At 35.4% G+C, this 14,856-nt stretch overlaps 10 protein-coding genes and 1 pseudogene across 11 annotated transcripts, besides 1 other annotated feature; 3 read left to right on the top strand and 8 right to left on the bottom strand.

Annotated features, from left to right (window-relative positions):
• Nucleotides 1-14,856: part of a mobile genetic element that runs on past both edges of the window.
• On the top strand, nucleotides 1,357-1,893 carry TVAGG3_0935760 (protein of unknown function, DUF4106 family; the record flags this gene model as incomplete). The annotated part of the gene is made up of 1 exon (XM_051252769.1): nucleotides 1,357-1,893. The coding sequence occupies one exon, from the start codon at nucleotides 1,357-1,359 to the stop codon at nucleotides 1,891-1,893; it is 537 nt and encodes a 178-aa protein (XP_051078343.1).
• On the top strand, nucleotides 2,877-3,973 carry TVAGG3_0935750 (annotated as a pseudogene). The gene has a single exon. A coding segment is annotated over exon 1 (1,097 nt).
• TVAGG3_0935740 (protein of unknown function, DUF4108 family) lies at nucleotides 4,011-4,365 on the top strand (the record flags this gene model as incomplete). Its single annotated transcript, XM_051252768.1, has 1 exon — nucleotides 4,011-4,365. A coding segment is annotated over one exon (355 nt), but the record flags the coding sequence as incomplete, so codon positions are not given.
• Nucleotides 5,705-5,893, bottom strand: TVAGG3_0935730 (uncharacterized protein; the record flags this gene model as incomplete). Its single annotated transcript, XM_051252767.1, has 1 exon — nucleotides 5,705-5,893. The coding sequence occupies one exon, from the start codon at nucleotides 5,891-5,893 to the stop codon at nucleotides 5,705-5,707; it is 189 nt and encodes a 62-aa protein (XP_051078341.1).
• TVAGG3_0935720 (uncharacterized protein) lies at nucleotides 6,372-6,680 on the bottom strand (the record flags this gene model as incomplete). Its single annotated transcript, XM_051252766.1, has 1 exon — nucleotides 6,372-6,680. One exon carries the CDS (start codon nucleotides 6,678-6,680, stop codon nucleotides 6,372-6,374), a length of 309 nt encoding a protein of 102 aa, XP_051078340.1.
• Nucleotides 7,350-7,895, bottom strand: TVAGG3_0935710 (organellar and viral DNA polymerase type B; the record flags this gene model as incomplete). The annotated part of the gene is made up of 1 exon (XM_051252765.1): nucleotides 7,350-7,895. A coding segment is annotated over one exon (546 nt), but the record flags the coding sequence as incomplete, so codon positions are not given.
• On the bottom strand, nucleotides 8,913-9,543 carry TVAGG3_0935700 (organellar and viral DNA polymerase type B; the record flags this gene model as incomplete). The annotated part of the gene is made up of 1 exon (XM_051252764.1): nucleotides 8,913-9,543. A coding segment is annotated over one exon (631 nt), but the record flags the coding sequence as incomplete, so codon positions are not given.
• On the bottom strand, nucleotides 10,262-10,456 carry TVAGG3_0935690 (uncharacterized protein; the record flags this gene model as incomplete). The annotated part of the gene is made up of 1 exon (XM_051252763.1): nucleotides 10,262-10,456. One exon carries the CDS (start codon nucleotides 10,454-10,456, stop codon nucleotides 10,262-10,264), a length of 195 nt encoding a protein of 64 aa, XP_051078337.1.
• Nucleotides 11,477-12,013, bottom strand: TVAGG3_0935680 (uncharacterized protein; the record flags this gene model as incomplete). Its single annotated transcript, XM_051252762.1, has 1 exon — nucleotides 11,477-12,013. The coding sequence occupies one exon, from the start codon at nucleotides 12,011-12,013 to the stop codon at nucleotides 11,477-11,479; it is 537 nt and encodes a 178-aa protein (XP_051078336.1).
• On the bottom strand, nucleotides 12,070-14,223 carry TVAGG3_0935670 (DNA/RNA polymerases family; the record flags this gene model as incomplete). The annotated part of the gene is made up of 1 exon (XM_051252761.1): nucleotides 12,070-14,223. The coding sequence occupies one exon, from the start codon at nucleotides 14,221-14,223 to the stop codon at nucleotides 12,070-12,072; it is 2,154 nt and encodes a 717-aa protein (XP_051078335.1).
• Nucleotides 14,255-14,839, bottom strand: TVAGG3_0935660 (phage tail repeat-like family; the record flags this gene model as incomplete). The annotated part of the gene is made up of 1 exon (XM_051252760.1): nucleotides 14,255-14,839. The coding sequence occupies one exon, from the start codon at nucleotides 14,837-14,839 to the stop codon at nucleotides 14,255-14,257; it is 585 nt and encodes a 194-aa protein (XP_051078334.1).

Genomic DNA, 14,856 nt, shown 5'->3' with positions numbered 1-14,856 from the left:
CAGGAAAAATTTCTATCGAACTTACTCCAAGCAAAAATAACTTAGTCATTGCACCAACACAAGACCCATTCACTCTTACTGTAGCTGGAACTGGTGGAGCCAAGTTCTGTGACTTTTGCAAAGACAAAGTTGACTTAGACTTTGGTTTCTCAAACCTCAACACTGAAGTAAACTACTACTTCAATGCTGCTGGAACTGCTTGGGACCCAGTTAAGTTCACATGCGAAAAGTTTGAATGCAAGAGAATAGAAAGCAGACTTGCAGTCTATATGTTGGACCCAGATATTTCAAATGCTTTAGCTGCCAAATATATTGCAGTTCCACTTATGTTCCCTATACACCAAATATCTGTCAAAGACTTTGCAGGTGAAGTTGGAAACCAAAGTGCTGACCCAGGTGCAAGAACAGATATTGCCTTAACAACTGCAATGAAACATGCAGATACTATGTTTGTACTGTTCAGACGAACTATAAATGACTATTCTTGTTTCTACAACCCCGGTATTAAATATCATATAAACATAGATGGCAAATACTATCCAAGAGAAGAATATTCTACAGTTGAAGATATGAGGTCATACAACTTGACATTAGATGCTATGAACTTTAACAACAACTTCACAACAACCATTAACCCTGAAATGCAAAGTTCTATTATGCCATATGTGAAAGTATGGACCCATACAGGAGCTCAAAACACTCAATATACAAATGGAGACCGTTCAAACTTTTGGCTTGGCATTCCATTTGCTGACTCAGAAGACTTTATGGGTGGTATTTCAACTGTTGGTACAGTTCAAATACAATATACTGGTGACAGAGACGGTCCAAATGAATTGAAAGCAAAGAAGTTTACAAAACCAATAGCACTTTTCACGGAAGATGCTCTTTTGAAAATTCGTTCGATGAAACCTGCTGGGGCTCCTCAGATTGGTATAACGACAGCTTCCATCGAGCAGATTTTGGCAGCAGGTCAGTAAGTTGTTCTTGAACTGACTTCTCTCCGTCAAATATTGACAGTACGCCAGTTTTGATATAATATTGTATTAAAAACTTTCCTTTAGAAATATCGGTCAGTTTTGTTGTTATATTTTTGTCTGCTTCAAGAACTTTCACCATCTCGGTTATACCAACTTTCTTTGCTTTATGAAAATATTTTGGTTCAGCAAAGACTGCTATTCTATAACATTTTCCATTGTTTGTATAAAGAACTATTCTATCAATGAACTTGTATTGTTTGTGTGTGTAAACTTTGTTTTGCTTCAATTCGAAGAGATACTCAAATACGTCCATCTTTTTATTCTAAGTAAAATGTCATTTCCGAAAAATAGAAGCGTAAGTGTTTCAAAAGGTTTAATGGCGATGGCAGATGTGAAGTTAAATTCACCAACTCAAACAAACAGTCAAAGTGTTGTTGTCAATGTCAAAGAAAGAGATGTTGAAGTGGGGAAACCATACGAAGACGAAGATGGTATAACAATAGTTCCTGTAAAAGAACAACCAACATACCCTGAAGTTAGCAGAGACTTAAGTTCTGTTGCAGATATTCGAAACGACTACCAACAACTTAAAGACAAACTTAAAACTCAGGAGAAGATTTGTCAAGCTTTGGGTATAATGTTAAACTTGGTCGAACACAACCCTGTAAAAGTGAACTCATATGTCATCGCACCTCATGAAGTTTTGAAAGAACTATTGAAACTTTTGACAGAGGCAGACGATATAAACATCAAAGAAATAGAACCCGACATTGCTTGCTGTGGTGTTTCATACAATGTCATTGACAAGATATACGTTATGAAAGGAGGTGAAACGTTGAACTTAAAATATAGTTTCCCAGACGTCATAAAAATATTTGACGACCACAACATTTCATTAAAATTTACTTGCTAAGTAAAAATGGCAGAAGACATAGTAGTTTATACTATTACGACTAAAAACCCTGAGTCATATAATTCTATAACAACAAACTTACAAAGTCCTCAAGGACGGTATTGTAAACTGACCTTAAACACGATGACGACTAAAGCCTGTTTTGCTCTTTTGACACCAGAAGACTTTGTTGTTGTGAATGGTAAAAAATACTTCTTTGAAGATACTTACTCAGATATACCACCAACAGGTTTTGTTGATTATTTAATACTTTAAGGACGGATGTAACATGTGCTGCAACTAGAGCAGGTTTCATTATGTTTGGATGTCCGACTGAGTTTAGTATAAACGATATGAGCTATAATACAAAACTTATATCTGGTTTTTACTACAACAGTTTCCTATAACAGGAAAAGGTGTCATACAAGGAATGTCTGTTCCATTGACTTTAAGTACACCTATTTTATATATATTGTTTCAAACTTAGGTTCAAAGTGCTATTCGAATGTCGACAGAAACTACTATGACCAAAAGATACTCATGCGTATAAACAACACTTTCTCTGCTGGTTTGCCTATTGTTCATTCGAATGCAGAGTTTTCAGCTTTAGTAAACTCAAACACTTTAGCAAACATAAACTTAACCTTAGTTGACGCAAACTTTGTTCCTGTAAAACTTTTATGTCCTATGTATTTGTCAATGACGGCAGAAAGTTTCGAATTGGAAGATGCAACTGGTGAAAGTATTGTACTACAAGAACAACTTCAACAACAAATAGCTCAAGAACAACAAATGCAACAAAATGGAACAAATGCAACAAATAGCTCAAGAATAAAAAAAATATTTTTTTTTATTTTTATAAAAAAATGTACAGAATAGACGTTTCAGATTTTTATGACTTCCAAGCCTTCAGAAATATGTGTCCATTTCGAGACTATAACAAAGCAGTCGAGAATTTGAAACGTTTAGTCATTTATGTCGACTCTGCCCCAGAATGTTATGTCATGAAAGAATGGGATGTAGTCTTTAACAAACCAAGAGCGACAATAGTTTCAAACAAGAATGTAGACAGAAACTTAAGAAAATAAAAGTCGTACAAGTTGGCATGAAGATGTTAGATGCTTGGGATATCTTATTGTCAAAACTTGAAGATTTTTCAGTTCGTGGTATAAAGTTCTATACACCATCTCCAAACTTCTATTCTATCTTCACTGGATATAAATACGAACAAGTAGAATGGAAAGAAAATGTTATAGAAGCTTGGTTAGACCATGTCAAAGAAATTATATGCAATGGAAACGAAAGAGTCTATGAGTATATCTTATGTTGGTTTGCAAACATCTTACAACATCCAAGTGCTAAAAATGAAACTGCTCTCATCATAATTGGAAAACAAGGAACAGGTAAGAACACTTTCTTTACAGATATCTTATGCAAACTGTTAGAGGGCTATTCGAACCCTAATATGACAAACTTAGAAAACATCTGCGGTAAATTTAACTCTTCAATAGAGAATATGAAACTTATAGTATGTAACGAACTTCAAAGTATAGATACAACAAAAGTTTTGAACTCGGATGCTTTGAAGAGTCTTATAACAGACAAAGTTGGAGTTGTTGAAAGAAAATATAAAGACCAAAGAGTTTGTGAAAATGTTGCAAACTTCGTCATGGTTTCAAACAATGCCGTTCCGATGAAGTTAGAAAGTTCTGACAGAAGATATGTAGTTGTCAGAACGTCAGATTCTCATATGCAAGATACAGAGTATTTTGACGACTTAGCAGAAACCTTAACATCTGACTTTTACAACCACTTGTTCTCATATTTCATGACATTAGATATTTCAAAGTTCAATCCAAGACAAATTCCACATACCGAAGAGAGACAAACATTGTTAGAAGCAAACAAGAGTGTATATGAACTGTTCATAGATGAAACTGACTTTGAGTGTTTAGATGAAAGGTCATTGTACGATTCGTATAAACAGTATTGTCAAGAATATGGTTATATGACAGCGTCTAAACGAACATTCTTGGCAAATGTCAAAAATCTTTTAGACGTACAGAATGGTGTATATACAAAGAAAAATTTTTCTGAGTAAATTTTAAAAAAAAATATTTTTTTATCCGATAGAAAAGATGACGAAATTCATCTCAGTCAACAAGTATATGTCAGGACTTAAAGAAGAACTAGACCCATTCACATATTTGAATGTTTACTTCTACCATTTTGAAAAGTCTACATTTGACAAAGTTTGGAACATCGAACCAGTTAAGTTTGCTATTGTGACTAAAAATGGTGCGAAATTTGAAGACTTAGACATAGAAGGTTTGTTAACAGTCAAAGAAAGTTTTGACAGAAGGTTCTCAAACCTTAAAGAAGGCAAAGCATACAAACTTGTTATACCTTATGAACCAAAGAAAGCAGACGACTATGAATATTATGAGTCTAAGATAGTTGAAGTTCAAGGTAAATTGGGTAAAAAGATTTTAGAGTCTAAGCCGTGTTTGCTCCTAAAGAGGAAGAGAACATTGACATTGACCCAGAAAAGTTCTAAAAATAAAATTTTATTTTTACATGTCAAATTTCTTTTTCTCTGGCTCTGGTTCTTTCTTCTCTTCTTCTACTTTCTTTTCTTTCTTTTCTCTCTTCTTCTTTCTGGTGGAGTTATGTCAAACTTCTCAGAACCATATTTTTGTAAAAGTGCTTTGTCATTTAATAGCTCTTCTATTCTGTTTTCTATTTCATTTTCAAGAACAGCGCATGTGTCTTCTTTGCATTCTAAGAAGTTTTGTTGGACTTCATCTCTCCAAGAGGCGTCATCTCTGTCAACAAGTCTGTCATTGACAAATTTTAAGACTTCTCTGCTTAAGGTTTTATGGTTCTTGTCATATTCCCAGAAACAGAACTTTAGAACAAATTCACCTTTCTTGTTTACACTATGTAAGATTTTATGGTCGACAGATGTTTTGCTGTCGAAAAGCTTGTCTCGAATATAGATAGCGAAATCGCTAGACATTTCCTAAAAGATAAAAATTTTAATTTTTCTAAAAATATGTTAGAAAAAAAGTTTGCTGACATTGACAAAAATTTGAGAATGTTTTAAACAAGAACAAGAGGAAGTTGGAAAATGCTCAGATAAAACCCATACATGACAAGTTCTTATTTGCTCAGAATGGTATAACAGGTCTAATTGCACCACCTGGGTCGGGTAAGACTTTCACTTATCTTAAAATGGCTGCACAACAACAAGAACTAGATGAGAAGAACCCATTCTATGAGTTAGTAGTCATTTGTAGTACTTCTGGTCAATTTGACCAAACCGTCAATTCGTTCAAAGATATTATAAAAAAGTCTAAGTTAGTATGTATAAAAGACTCTGAGTTGTTAGATTGGATAAAGAAGTACCAAAGAAGAGTTTTGAAGTACAATGCTATAAATGAGTATATAAACTAAGTTTAAAGACCCAAATGAGGAAATGCAGAGAATATTAGAGAAGAAACACTTCAGAAACAAACAGAAAGAGATAGAATACATTTCGAAGAAATTGCAATCTTACGATTGGAAGACTTACCCTCACAGATGTCTTCTTATCTTAGATGACTTTGCTTCTCATCCTTTGTTAAAGAACAGAGAACAAGACATGTGTCGAATTCTTAAGAAGCTCAGACACTTTAACATTTCAGTTGTCATTTGTGTACAGACAGCAAAGAGTTTAAGTAAGGATGTAAAGAGAATACTTACTGATATCATACTTTTCCCCGGATTGTCCGAAGACGATTTCATGGAACTTATGAAAGAGTCCATGGCAGGTAAGTTTGACAGACATGAACTATGGGAGAAGTACAAAGTCATACAAGACCCTCATACTTCTTTCAGAATTCACATCTACGCAAACAAAGTTCAAATTGTAAAAAGTCAAGCGTAAAAATGTAAGTGTTTGAGTCTTAGTCTGTTGTGGTGCTGGGGCTGTCGGTTCTTCTGGCTTTGGAATGGACTCGGTTGGTGGTACGTCGGACATTCGTTTGTGTCCTGTCGGAAGGAAGGACTTTTCTTCGGGAAGGAAACTTTTCCTGTCGGAAGGAAGGACTTTTCCTGTCGGAAAGAAAAACTTTTCCTGTCGGAAAGAAAAATTTTTCCTGTCGGAAAGAAAAATTTTTCCTGTCGGAAAGAAAAATTTTTCCTGAAGGCCGGCCAAAAAGTTCTCAATTTTCGAAAATTTGAATGGTTTACGGACGGACAACTGGAAAATTTTTTCCTGTAGGAAGGAAAATTTTTTCCTGTAGGAAGGAAAATTTTTTCCTGTTGGAAGGAAAATTTTTTCCTGTTGGAAGGAAAAACTTTTCCTGTTGGAAGGAAATTTTTTCCTGTTGGAAGGAAAAACTTTTCCTGTTGGAAGGAAGGACTCGGAATGCCAGAAGGACTCGGACAAGACAATTTACCATCTAGAGCTACCTGAGCCATCTTTGGTGTCAAGCTTGAAAAATATAATGGTTCATTTACTCTTCCTCTTTGAAGTTATCGAAATACTCTGTTATCTTTTCCTTCAGTAGCGGCAAATCTTCTTTGAATGTAAGTATTGTACAACCTTTCATATCATAGTGTGTTTGAGGTAACGTATCTTGAACTATCTGTTTAACATCTTCATTTGGTGTCATTGAAATCGGTAAGTTTTCGCGATAGAACCAATTTCTGTCAGATTTGTAAATCTTAGCAAGGTCGTAAAAGCTTTTGTTGTTTCTTCTGACTAAATGCAACATAACCATATCTCTGTCTTCTTCATTTTCCATCTCTTCAGTGTAAATCATATACTTATAGTTCTTTTCCTTTCCTTTTGGTACCGAACGTGGTATTCTTTTCTGTATGTTTTTGTCTTTTTCAATGACTTCATCTTTTGTTGAAGTTTCCTTTCCATCTCTTCACGTTCTTGTCTATGAATTTCGTCAAGAAGTCTGTAAATATACCAAGCATAACGAGGCGAAGCCCACATTGCAACAGCATTTACAAGAAGTCTATGTACATACCAACCTCTCAAAGCAGGAGCCAAATTTTTACGATTTTCATGTGTTTTATGCAAGGCCGAGAATTCTCGGTCTAGAGGAATTTCACTCAAAAGTTCTTGTGTGCTTTGGTTTTTGAACCAGTCGTCTGCGTGTTTAGTGTCTGGAGCAAAACAAGCCGTCAAAATACTTTGCATTTGGTACATGTCATCTTTGACCGAACGAATGAGACGTAACTGTTTGTTAAACTGAACCCACTCGTATTCTTCACTTATGGCTTCATGAACGATAGCAGTTGTTGTGTTCTCTGTTGTTGTCATATCTGTCTTTACATACAAAATAAAAAAAATATTTTTTAAAAAACTAGCGTTATTTTCTATCTTGTATAAAAGACCAAAAATAAACGCTTTACATGTATTTTTCAGCAACTTCGTCAAATACTTTTATAGCTTTGTCGATCTCATCTACTTCAAACGTTTCTTTACCTCTCGTGGGAGCACCATACATTTTCTCAAACTTTTCAAGTAGTTCTGTTTCAGCAGCTCTCATATCGTTAACAAACGCAACCTTAACTCTATTGACTATACTGTCATATCTTTGAGTTATATTAAATGTTCTTCCTATCTTATATCTCTTTGTATTGAAGTCCTTCGGTTTCTGAACGATGTAAAGTAAGCCTTCACTGCAACGTTCCGTATCGAATGAACCATATGTTATGAAATTATATCCAACAACTGGGTCAATCCAGAACAAAACTACTGGTATAAGACTTTTGTCGATGAGATATGCTCTTGTTCCATAGAATCTTACCGATATCATCAGCTCAGGATTTTTTGTCAAAATTTTCTGAGTAGAAGCATTTTTAACCCAGTCGTGTGCTTTCTTTCCTTCAGATAGTGTTAAAATGTCTGACAAAGAATATTTTTTGTATTTCTTTGAGTATCTTACGTTTAAATCACCTATTCTAACCACTTTGGTGTCATTGTCTATCTTTCTAACTGTTTCAAACTCAGTGCTTGTCATTTCCTGTTCTTACATACAAAATAAAAAAATAAAAAAAATAAAAACTAACGCTATTTTTTTATCTTGTATAAAAGATATGATTTCAGGGATTTTTTTACTGTTTTCATGAGTTTTATGCAAGGCCGAGAATTCTCGGTCTAGAGAAATTTCACTGTTTTCATAGAGTTTTTTCACGATTTTCATGTGTTTTAGGCGACCCCGAAAAAAACCGGGGTCGCAAATTTTTACGATTTTCATAGAGTTTTGGCGACCAGGGTTTTTCTCCCACTCGCATTTTTTCACGATTTTCATGAGTTTTAGGCGACTACGGTTTTTTCCGTACTCGCATTTTTTTACGATTTTCGAATGGAATCTCGACCCGCGGTTTTCCGCCGGTCGCATTTTTTTACGATTTTCGAATGGAATCTCTACCCTCGGTTTTCCGAGGGTAGCATTTTTTCACGATTTCAGGGATTTTTTTTACGAAGTGTAAAAGTTCTCTTCGTCAAAAAAATACAGTTATATCATGAAATTTGGTCATTTTTTCATGATTTCAGGGATTTTTTTTACGAAGAGTAAAAGTTCACTTCGTCAAAAAAATACAGTTATATCATGAAATTTGGTCATTTTTTCATGATTTCATAGAGTTTTATGCAAGGCCGAAAAAAGTCGGGGTAGCAAACATATGAGGAAATTCATGAAATTTGGTCATTTACTCAGCAAAAATATATTTTAGGTGAAGAGGTGAGATCTCACCTGTTTTCTCACCTCTTTTCTCACCTCTTTTTCACAAGCGTTTTACATGAATTGTACGATGTATATTTGAAATCCTAAACAGTTTTGTAGCTTCTATTTCTTCTGTCAGTATGTCAAAAGTTTTCACAATGCCGAATGTTTCTTTATATTTCTTCTTGACATCAGATAGAAGGAAATCGTCAGCTGTTGGATAGTTTTTGTTTAGAAATGTCAACATGTCCATTTTATCTTCTGCTGGTTTCTCTGCTTCTTTCTTTAAATCTGCATAGTCGTTTCGCATACGTTCTATCTCTTTGACGGAGTAGTTATATTTCCTCATTGCTGCTTTACATTTTGAACATTGTGGGTTCATTTTAGCATTGTACATTGAAATAAAACCTGCAAGTATGACTAAGGCGTCAATGGTTTTCTTTAACTCAAAGGTTGCTGGTTTTATCTGTTCGTTCCATACTTTACCTCTTTTATCTTTATCTCTTATCTGCCATACACATTTTGCAACTAACGAAACAAAGTTGTCGTAGGTCTTAAATTCTTCAGATTTGTATATGTCAGAGATGTTCTTATATAACATATCGCAATCTTTGTCCATGACTTTGTGGTTGCAATGAAATCCAAGAAACTCATAGTTTACCTTACGTATGAACTTCTTGGTTTCTACTGAGTCAGTTGCTTTGACTTCTATTTCATCGAATTCAGGAATAGTAAGCTTTTGTTGTTGTATTTCAGGAAGTTTAGGTAGATGGTCAATAATATCCTGCATTTCATAAAGATATTCTTCATTTGTTTCATCTTTTGCACTACAGTCTAAATCTCCTTGGAGAAGTTCTTGCTTTATCTTCTGGATTTCTGTTTCGAAAGTATATGAAGAAGGAATGAAGCTTTTCATCTCTACTAACATAGATGTTGGGTTCATGACTAACGAGTTTGGTGAAGTTGTTGCTAACATGTTCTTACAATAAAAATAAAAAATATTTTTTTTTAAAAAACTAACTTTTTATTTTATTTCGGGAAAATTCATGAAAATTCAAGAGGTGAGAAAAGAGGTGAGAAAACAGGTGAGATCTCACCACTTCACCTAAAATATATTTTTGCTGAGTAAAATGAGCTTTGTGTGTTTTCTACGGTGGAGCCAAAGTGACTCGACCTCAAAACAAGCATTTCGTGAAGAATATACCACCCCGCGGAATTCCGGCGGTTGCTTTTTTATACAAAACATTTACGATGAAAGTCTTGACAAACAAGCATTTCGTGAAGAATATACCAACCCGCTGTTTTCCGCGGGTTGCTTTTTATACAAAACATTGATGATGAAAGTCTTGACAAAACAAGCATTTCGTGAAGAATATACCAACCGCCGGAATTCCGGCGGTTGCTTTTTTATACAAAACATTGACGATGAAAGTCTTGACAAAACAAGCATTTCGTGAAGAATATACCACCCCGCGGAATTCCGCGGGGTGCTTTTTATACAAAACATTGACGATGAAGTTTATTTCCTGTGTTGTTGTCAAAATGTCATGTTGTCACACTTTTTCAGAGAAGTTTAAATTACCTGGTGACGTAGTGACACCTAAAAACCATCTACCCTAAAATATATTTTTGCCGAATTCAATAAAAATAAAATGGTTCATTTACTCACAATATTTTTGTACAAAAGGACCCCAACCTTTTAACCTCTCTTCTGCAGCTTCTAATGAAACTTTAGCGAGTTCATATTCTCTAAATTCTCTCTTTAAATCTTCTTGTTCCCATTGGTCTAGTTCGTATGGAGAGTCTCTATAACCAGAACATATCTCACGTTCATGTTCTATTTGTTTTTCATGCATTTTTCTAACTTCTTCTTCGAACAAAGGTTTAGCATTCTCTGCTGTATCTTCAAGTTCTTCTTCATCTAATTTCTCATGAACTTTCTTGTCTATGGAGTCCAGAATTTTTTCCAACTGCTATGCAATATTTTGGAGAAGCCCACATTGCTATATAGTTTACGAGTCTTGGGTCTGCATACGTTCCTCTAACCTGTTTGATTTCATCGGGAATTCCTGCATGAACTTTGTATAAAAAGCAACCCGCGGAATTCCGGCGGTTGGTATATTCTTCACAAAATGCCTTAAAATACTCTTCCCAGGACTTTTTTTCCAACAACTTTCTAAAGTCTTTCCTAAACTGCTGACACATATTTGTTACATTTATATAACCATCCTTGTCTCTACGTAAGACTTCAATACCGTTATAGGTGCCTTTTGTGAATGTTTCGCCATTAGATTTGTTCGTGAACGTTTTTGCTTCGACTGTCATACTGTTCTTACAATAAAAATAAAAAATATTTGTGGCTTAACCGTCGGACATTCGTTTGTGGCTTAACCGTCGGACATTCGTTTGTGGCTTAACCTCAAAACAAGCATTTTGTGAAGAATATACCAACCGCCGGAATTCCGACGGTTGCTTTTTTATACAAAATTCAACGGGTGAAAAAAGAGGTGAGAAAAGAGGTGAGATCTCACCTCTTCACCTAAAATATATTTTTCAATACTTTTTCAGCACTTTTCCGTAGTTGTATATGAAAGACAATTCGAGATAAAAGTCATAGTACAATGGAATTATATGCTGCACACCGTTTGTTGTGAACCAAAATTGAAAGTCAGAGAAACTGTTACTAGGTGGTTCGTAGAATTTAGAAGCAAAGTCATAAAAGTCCTTACCGATACACAGAAAACTGTTGTTGCTTGAACTGAAACTTGCATGACACATGACATTTTGAGGGTCAAACACGTTTCTATAAACTGTCAAATCTGCTGGTGGACGTATAAATTTAAACGGACCGTCAGGTGGCAATGGTTCGTTCTGGTTTAGTAACCGAAGAAATTGTGCCCAAGAACGTCTGTCCACCCCCAATATAAAAACTCTGTATCTCTTGGAGGGTTATTTTCAATCCTTTGAAATGAAACTGTGGAATTCATCTTATCGTATTCTAGTTTCAGATAGTATGTTCCATTTAGTAAAGAGTGGTATTTTTCTTGAAATTCCCAGTAGTATTTGTTTATTTGAGTTTGAAAGTCATTTAGAGTCTTCTCAAGACTTTCGTCTGAACGAATTGTAAAGATTCTCATTTCGTCAAATTTTTCTATTAGACCATCAGAACCTTTATACTGCCCATGAAAATATACTGCGAACATAAACGCGTTAGTTCTATTTGAAAACAAAACTCTTCTAAATCCTATTGCCTTTGCATCTGAAGGACTTTGAAGCCAACGAATTGGATAGTCAAATCTGTAAGATCCGGATGAAATTTCTTCATCTGAAATATTTCTACCAGCGTTTGTAAAGATATAGTCTAACGGTTTTGTATCTGCTACTTTTGTTCTTTGTTTTTCAACCTGAAGCATTTTATATATGTAAAAATATACTGTTTTAAAAATGTTTTAAAATGGTATGCAATGTTTTATTTCATGCAATGTTTAACTATTTCACCATCTTCTTTAACACCCCAATACTTACGCTTGGAGAGGACATGAACTTCGGAAAATACCTTGTCTAGCTTAAAACAGCCCATCTTTTCACCGACTAAACCCATTTCAATGAGTTTGTTATAGCCTTCCTCGTTCGTCATGAGTGCATCGATGTTCTCATAGTATACCTTCACTTTGGATTTAACCTCTGAGAAAAATTTGTTGTAGTTGTCAAGGACTGCCTTTGCGAACTGAGGATAAGACCAATGTTCGACAATAGGTTTTACTGTGGTTACTAAGCCACCTTGACCTTCGGTGAACTCGTACTTCAAAACAAAGGGGGAGAACCTTTCAACAAAGTTGTCGACCTTCTCATAGTGTTTACTCTTCATCTTTTGAGGTTTTTTAATGGAATATCCCCATGTCGAATTCATAAGCAATTTGATTGTCATTGCAAGTTTGGGGTTTGAAGCTTTCCTAATATCATAGAGTTGTTGTATGACTTTTCCAACTGTATAGTTCTTTCCCGGGAACTCACCGTCTTCGTTTGGAATTCCAGTCGGGATATATTGGACGAACCTCATGTACGCAGCGTTAAGGTCGACATAGTATATCTTTTCATATGAGTCGAACTTGTCGCATCCAATCGGCCCAGTTTGTGGAAATTCAAGTGAGTCTCTTATCTTCTGAGAAACCTCGCCTGTTATCTCATAAACATCGTCGAAGCAACCTGTTTCATATAAAATTTTCTGACCTAACTCAGATGCTCTCCAATACAATTTGACGTCGACTGGATGTCTCAATGGAAGTTTGTTTATAGCATCTTGAAGTTCTTGCAACCTCATTGGAAGTTCTTCTGGTTCAGGTTGGTATCCGAACAATCCAACTCCTTTTGGAACTGTGTACTTCTTTTGTGCTATAACTTTGTCTGGAACAACTTTTGGTCTTGCTAACAATGAAAAGTTTGTTTCGTCTTTTGGTACAAAAGTTTCTGTCAGCTTGTCATCTGGAATTGGTTCCAACAAACCTTTCTCGAAAAGAATGTTAACAGCTCTGACAATGTTGCACTTACCTTTTCCGAACAATGGGTTTGTAAGACTTTCGTTCAACATGAAGTGGTTGTGGACAAGTACAATCTTCAACCATGGCAATTTGAAGTCAACAACATAGTCGTCATGTGAAGAACCTTTCTCAGTCGGTATGTTGACTCGGATATTCACATTTGCCAACGGTGCAATTTTTGTCAATTGACTTCTGAGAATGTATCTTGTCTTCACACATGACTCAAGATACTTCATCTTCTCATCTGTAACAAGACCAGAGTTCCTGAGACATGTAAGAATACAAGGTTCATTGACAATTTTTTCAATTGAATTGTAAATTCCATACCTTGTTAAGTCAATGTCAGACTTGTTTATGAACGGGAAGTATCCAGCATGTTGTCTGACTGCTTGAGGGTTAGGTTGGTACCATTCAAACTTCACGCTTGCAATTCCTTCAATTGCATTCAAAATATCTGAGTCGGAGTCAAACATTTGTTCTCTCTTTGTAGTCTTAAAAGCGTCAAGAAGTTGTGCGGCTGTTGTGACATTGCCATGTGCATAGTATATATGACCATCTAAATCTGTTACGGTTAGTCTGAGATTGTATCCTTTCTTATTTCCGTCTTGTATGGCAGCAAGTACACCCATGAAGCCTTCTTTGTTCTTTCCTTCTTCAAAATTTACTGTAAAGGTTCGACCAGATGTAATTTGACTTCTAACTTCACGATACTTTTCATATGCATATCTTGTTCTTTCCATGGGAGCATGTGCGTCTTCACCTTTTCCTTTTTTCCTCCTCAAAGGATGCAATTGTTCGTCATGTTTCCAGTAGAATCTGGCAAAGCCGTCGTGTCCTTCAACTTGAGGTTCATTAACATCGAAAGGCATGTCCATAAGACGTTCTTCTTCTAACCTCTCAAGTCTGTTTGGATAATTTGTGCGTGCTGTTTCCAAGTCCATTTCATAGGTCAGACCAGCCAGTTTGTCATAGACTTTTATTGGCTTTCCCTTCCTATATTTAAACTTCTTTGAAACTCTCCAGCCATATCTTTCTAACTCTGCTTTTATTTTAGCAGACCTTCTATCCATTCTATACGGGGGCATTTTTTATAAAAATAAAAAAATGTTTTTTTCTTTACTTTACGTAACCACCCGCTGCCAAAAGTCTTTGACGCCAACCCATACCAGCTAATGAAGGTTGACTTGGTTTAGTTTGGAAACTAACCTTTGGTTTTGGTTTATCTTCAGTTTTTGGCTTCCCTTCTTCTATTGGTTTTTCGTCACTTTTCGGTTCATCTGACTTTACCTCACTTGCTGGAACAGTTGTGTCGTCAACATCTTCATAAATGTCATATGCCATTTGTTTCTGTTTTCCTTTCAACTTTTTGTGTTTGTTGTAAAGTTTAGAATATTTCGACTCTAAGTCAATGAGATGTTCTATAATGAACTGTTGGTCAGTGAAGTAAACTTTTCCATCTGTTGTCTCGAAAGTTCCTTCAGACTTCAATATTTTATTTGTGAGAGTCTGTTTCTTTTTTGAGATACTTGCCGTTCCATTTTTATGAAAAGTGACTTTGTAGTTAGGGTTTGTATTTCCAGACCTCACACTTTCTATTATTGAATTTTTCTCTTCATCTGTAAGTTCTTTGACAGGTTTTGACAATGGTTCTGAACTTTTTGTTTGTGGTGTCAAATCTACCGTTTCAACTTCTTCGGTCATTTCATCTCAGTAAAAAA

Source organism: Trichomonas vaginalis, chromosome I (genome assembly GCF_026262505.1).
Source record: "Trichomonas vaginalis G3 chromosome I, whole genome shotgun sequence".
NCBI lineage: Eukaryota > Parabasalia > Trichomonadida > Trichomonadidae > Trichomonas > Trichomonas vaginalis.
The sequence above is the reverse complement of the archived record's forward strand: the minus strand, read 5'-3'. Positions and strand labels throughout refer to the sequence as shown.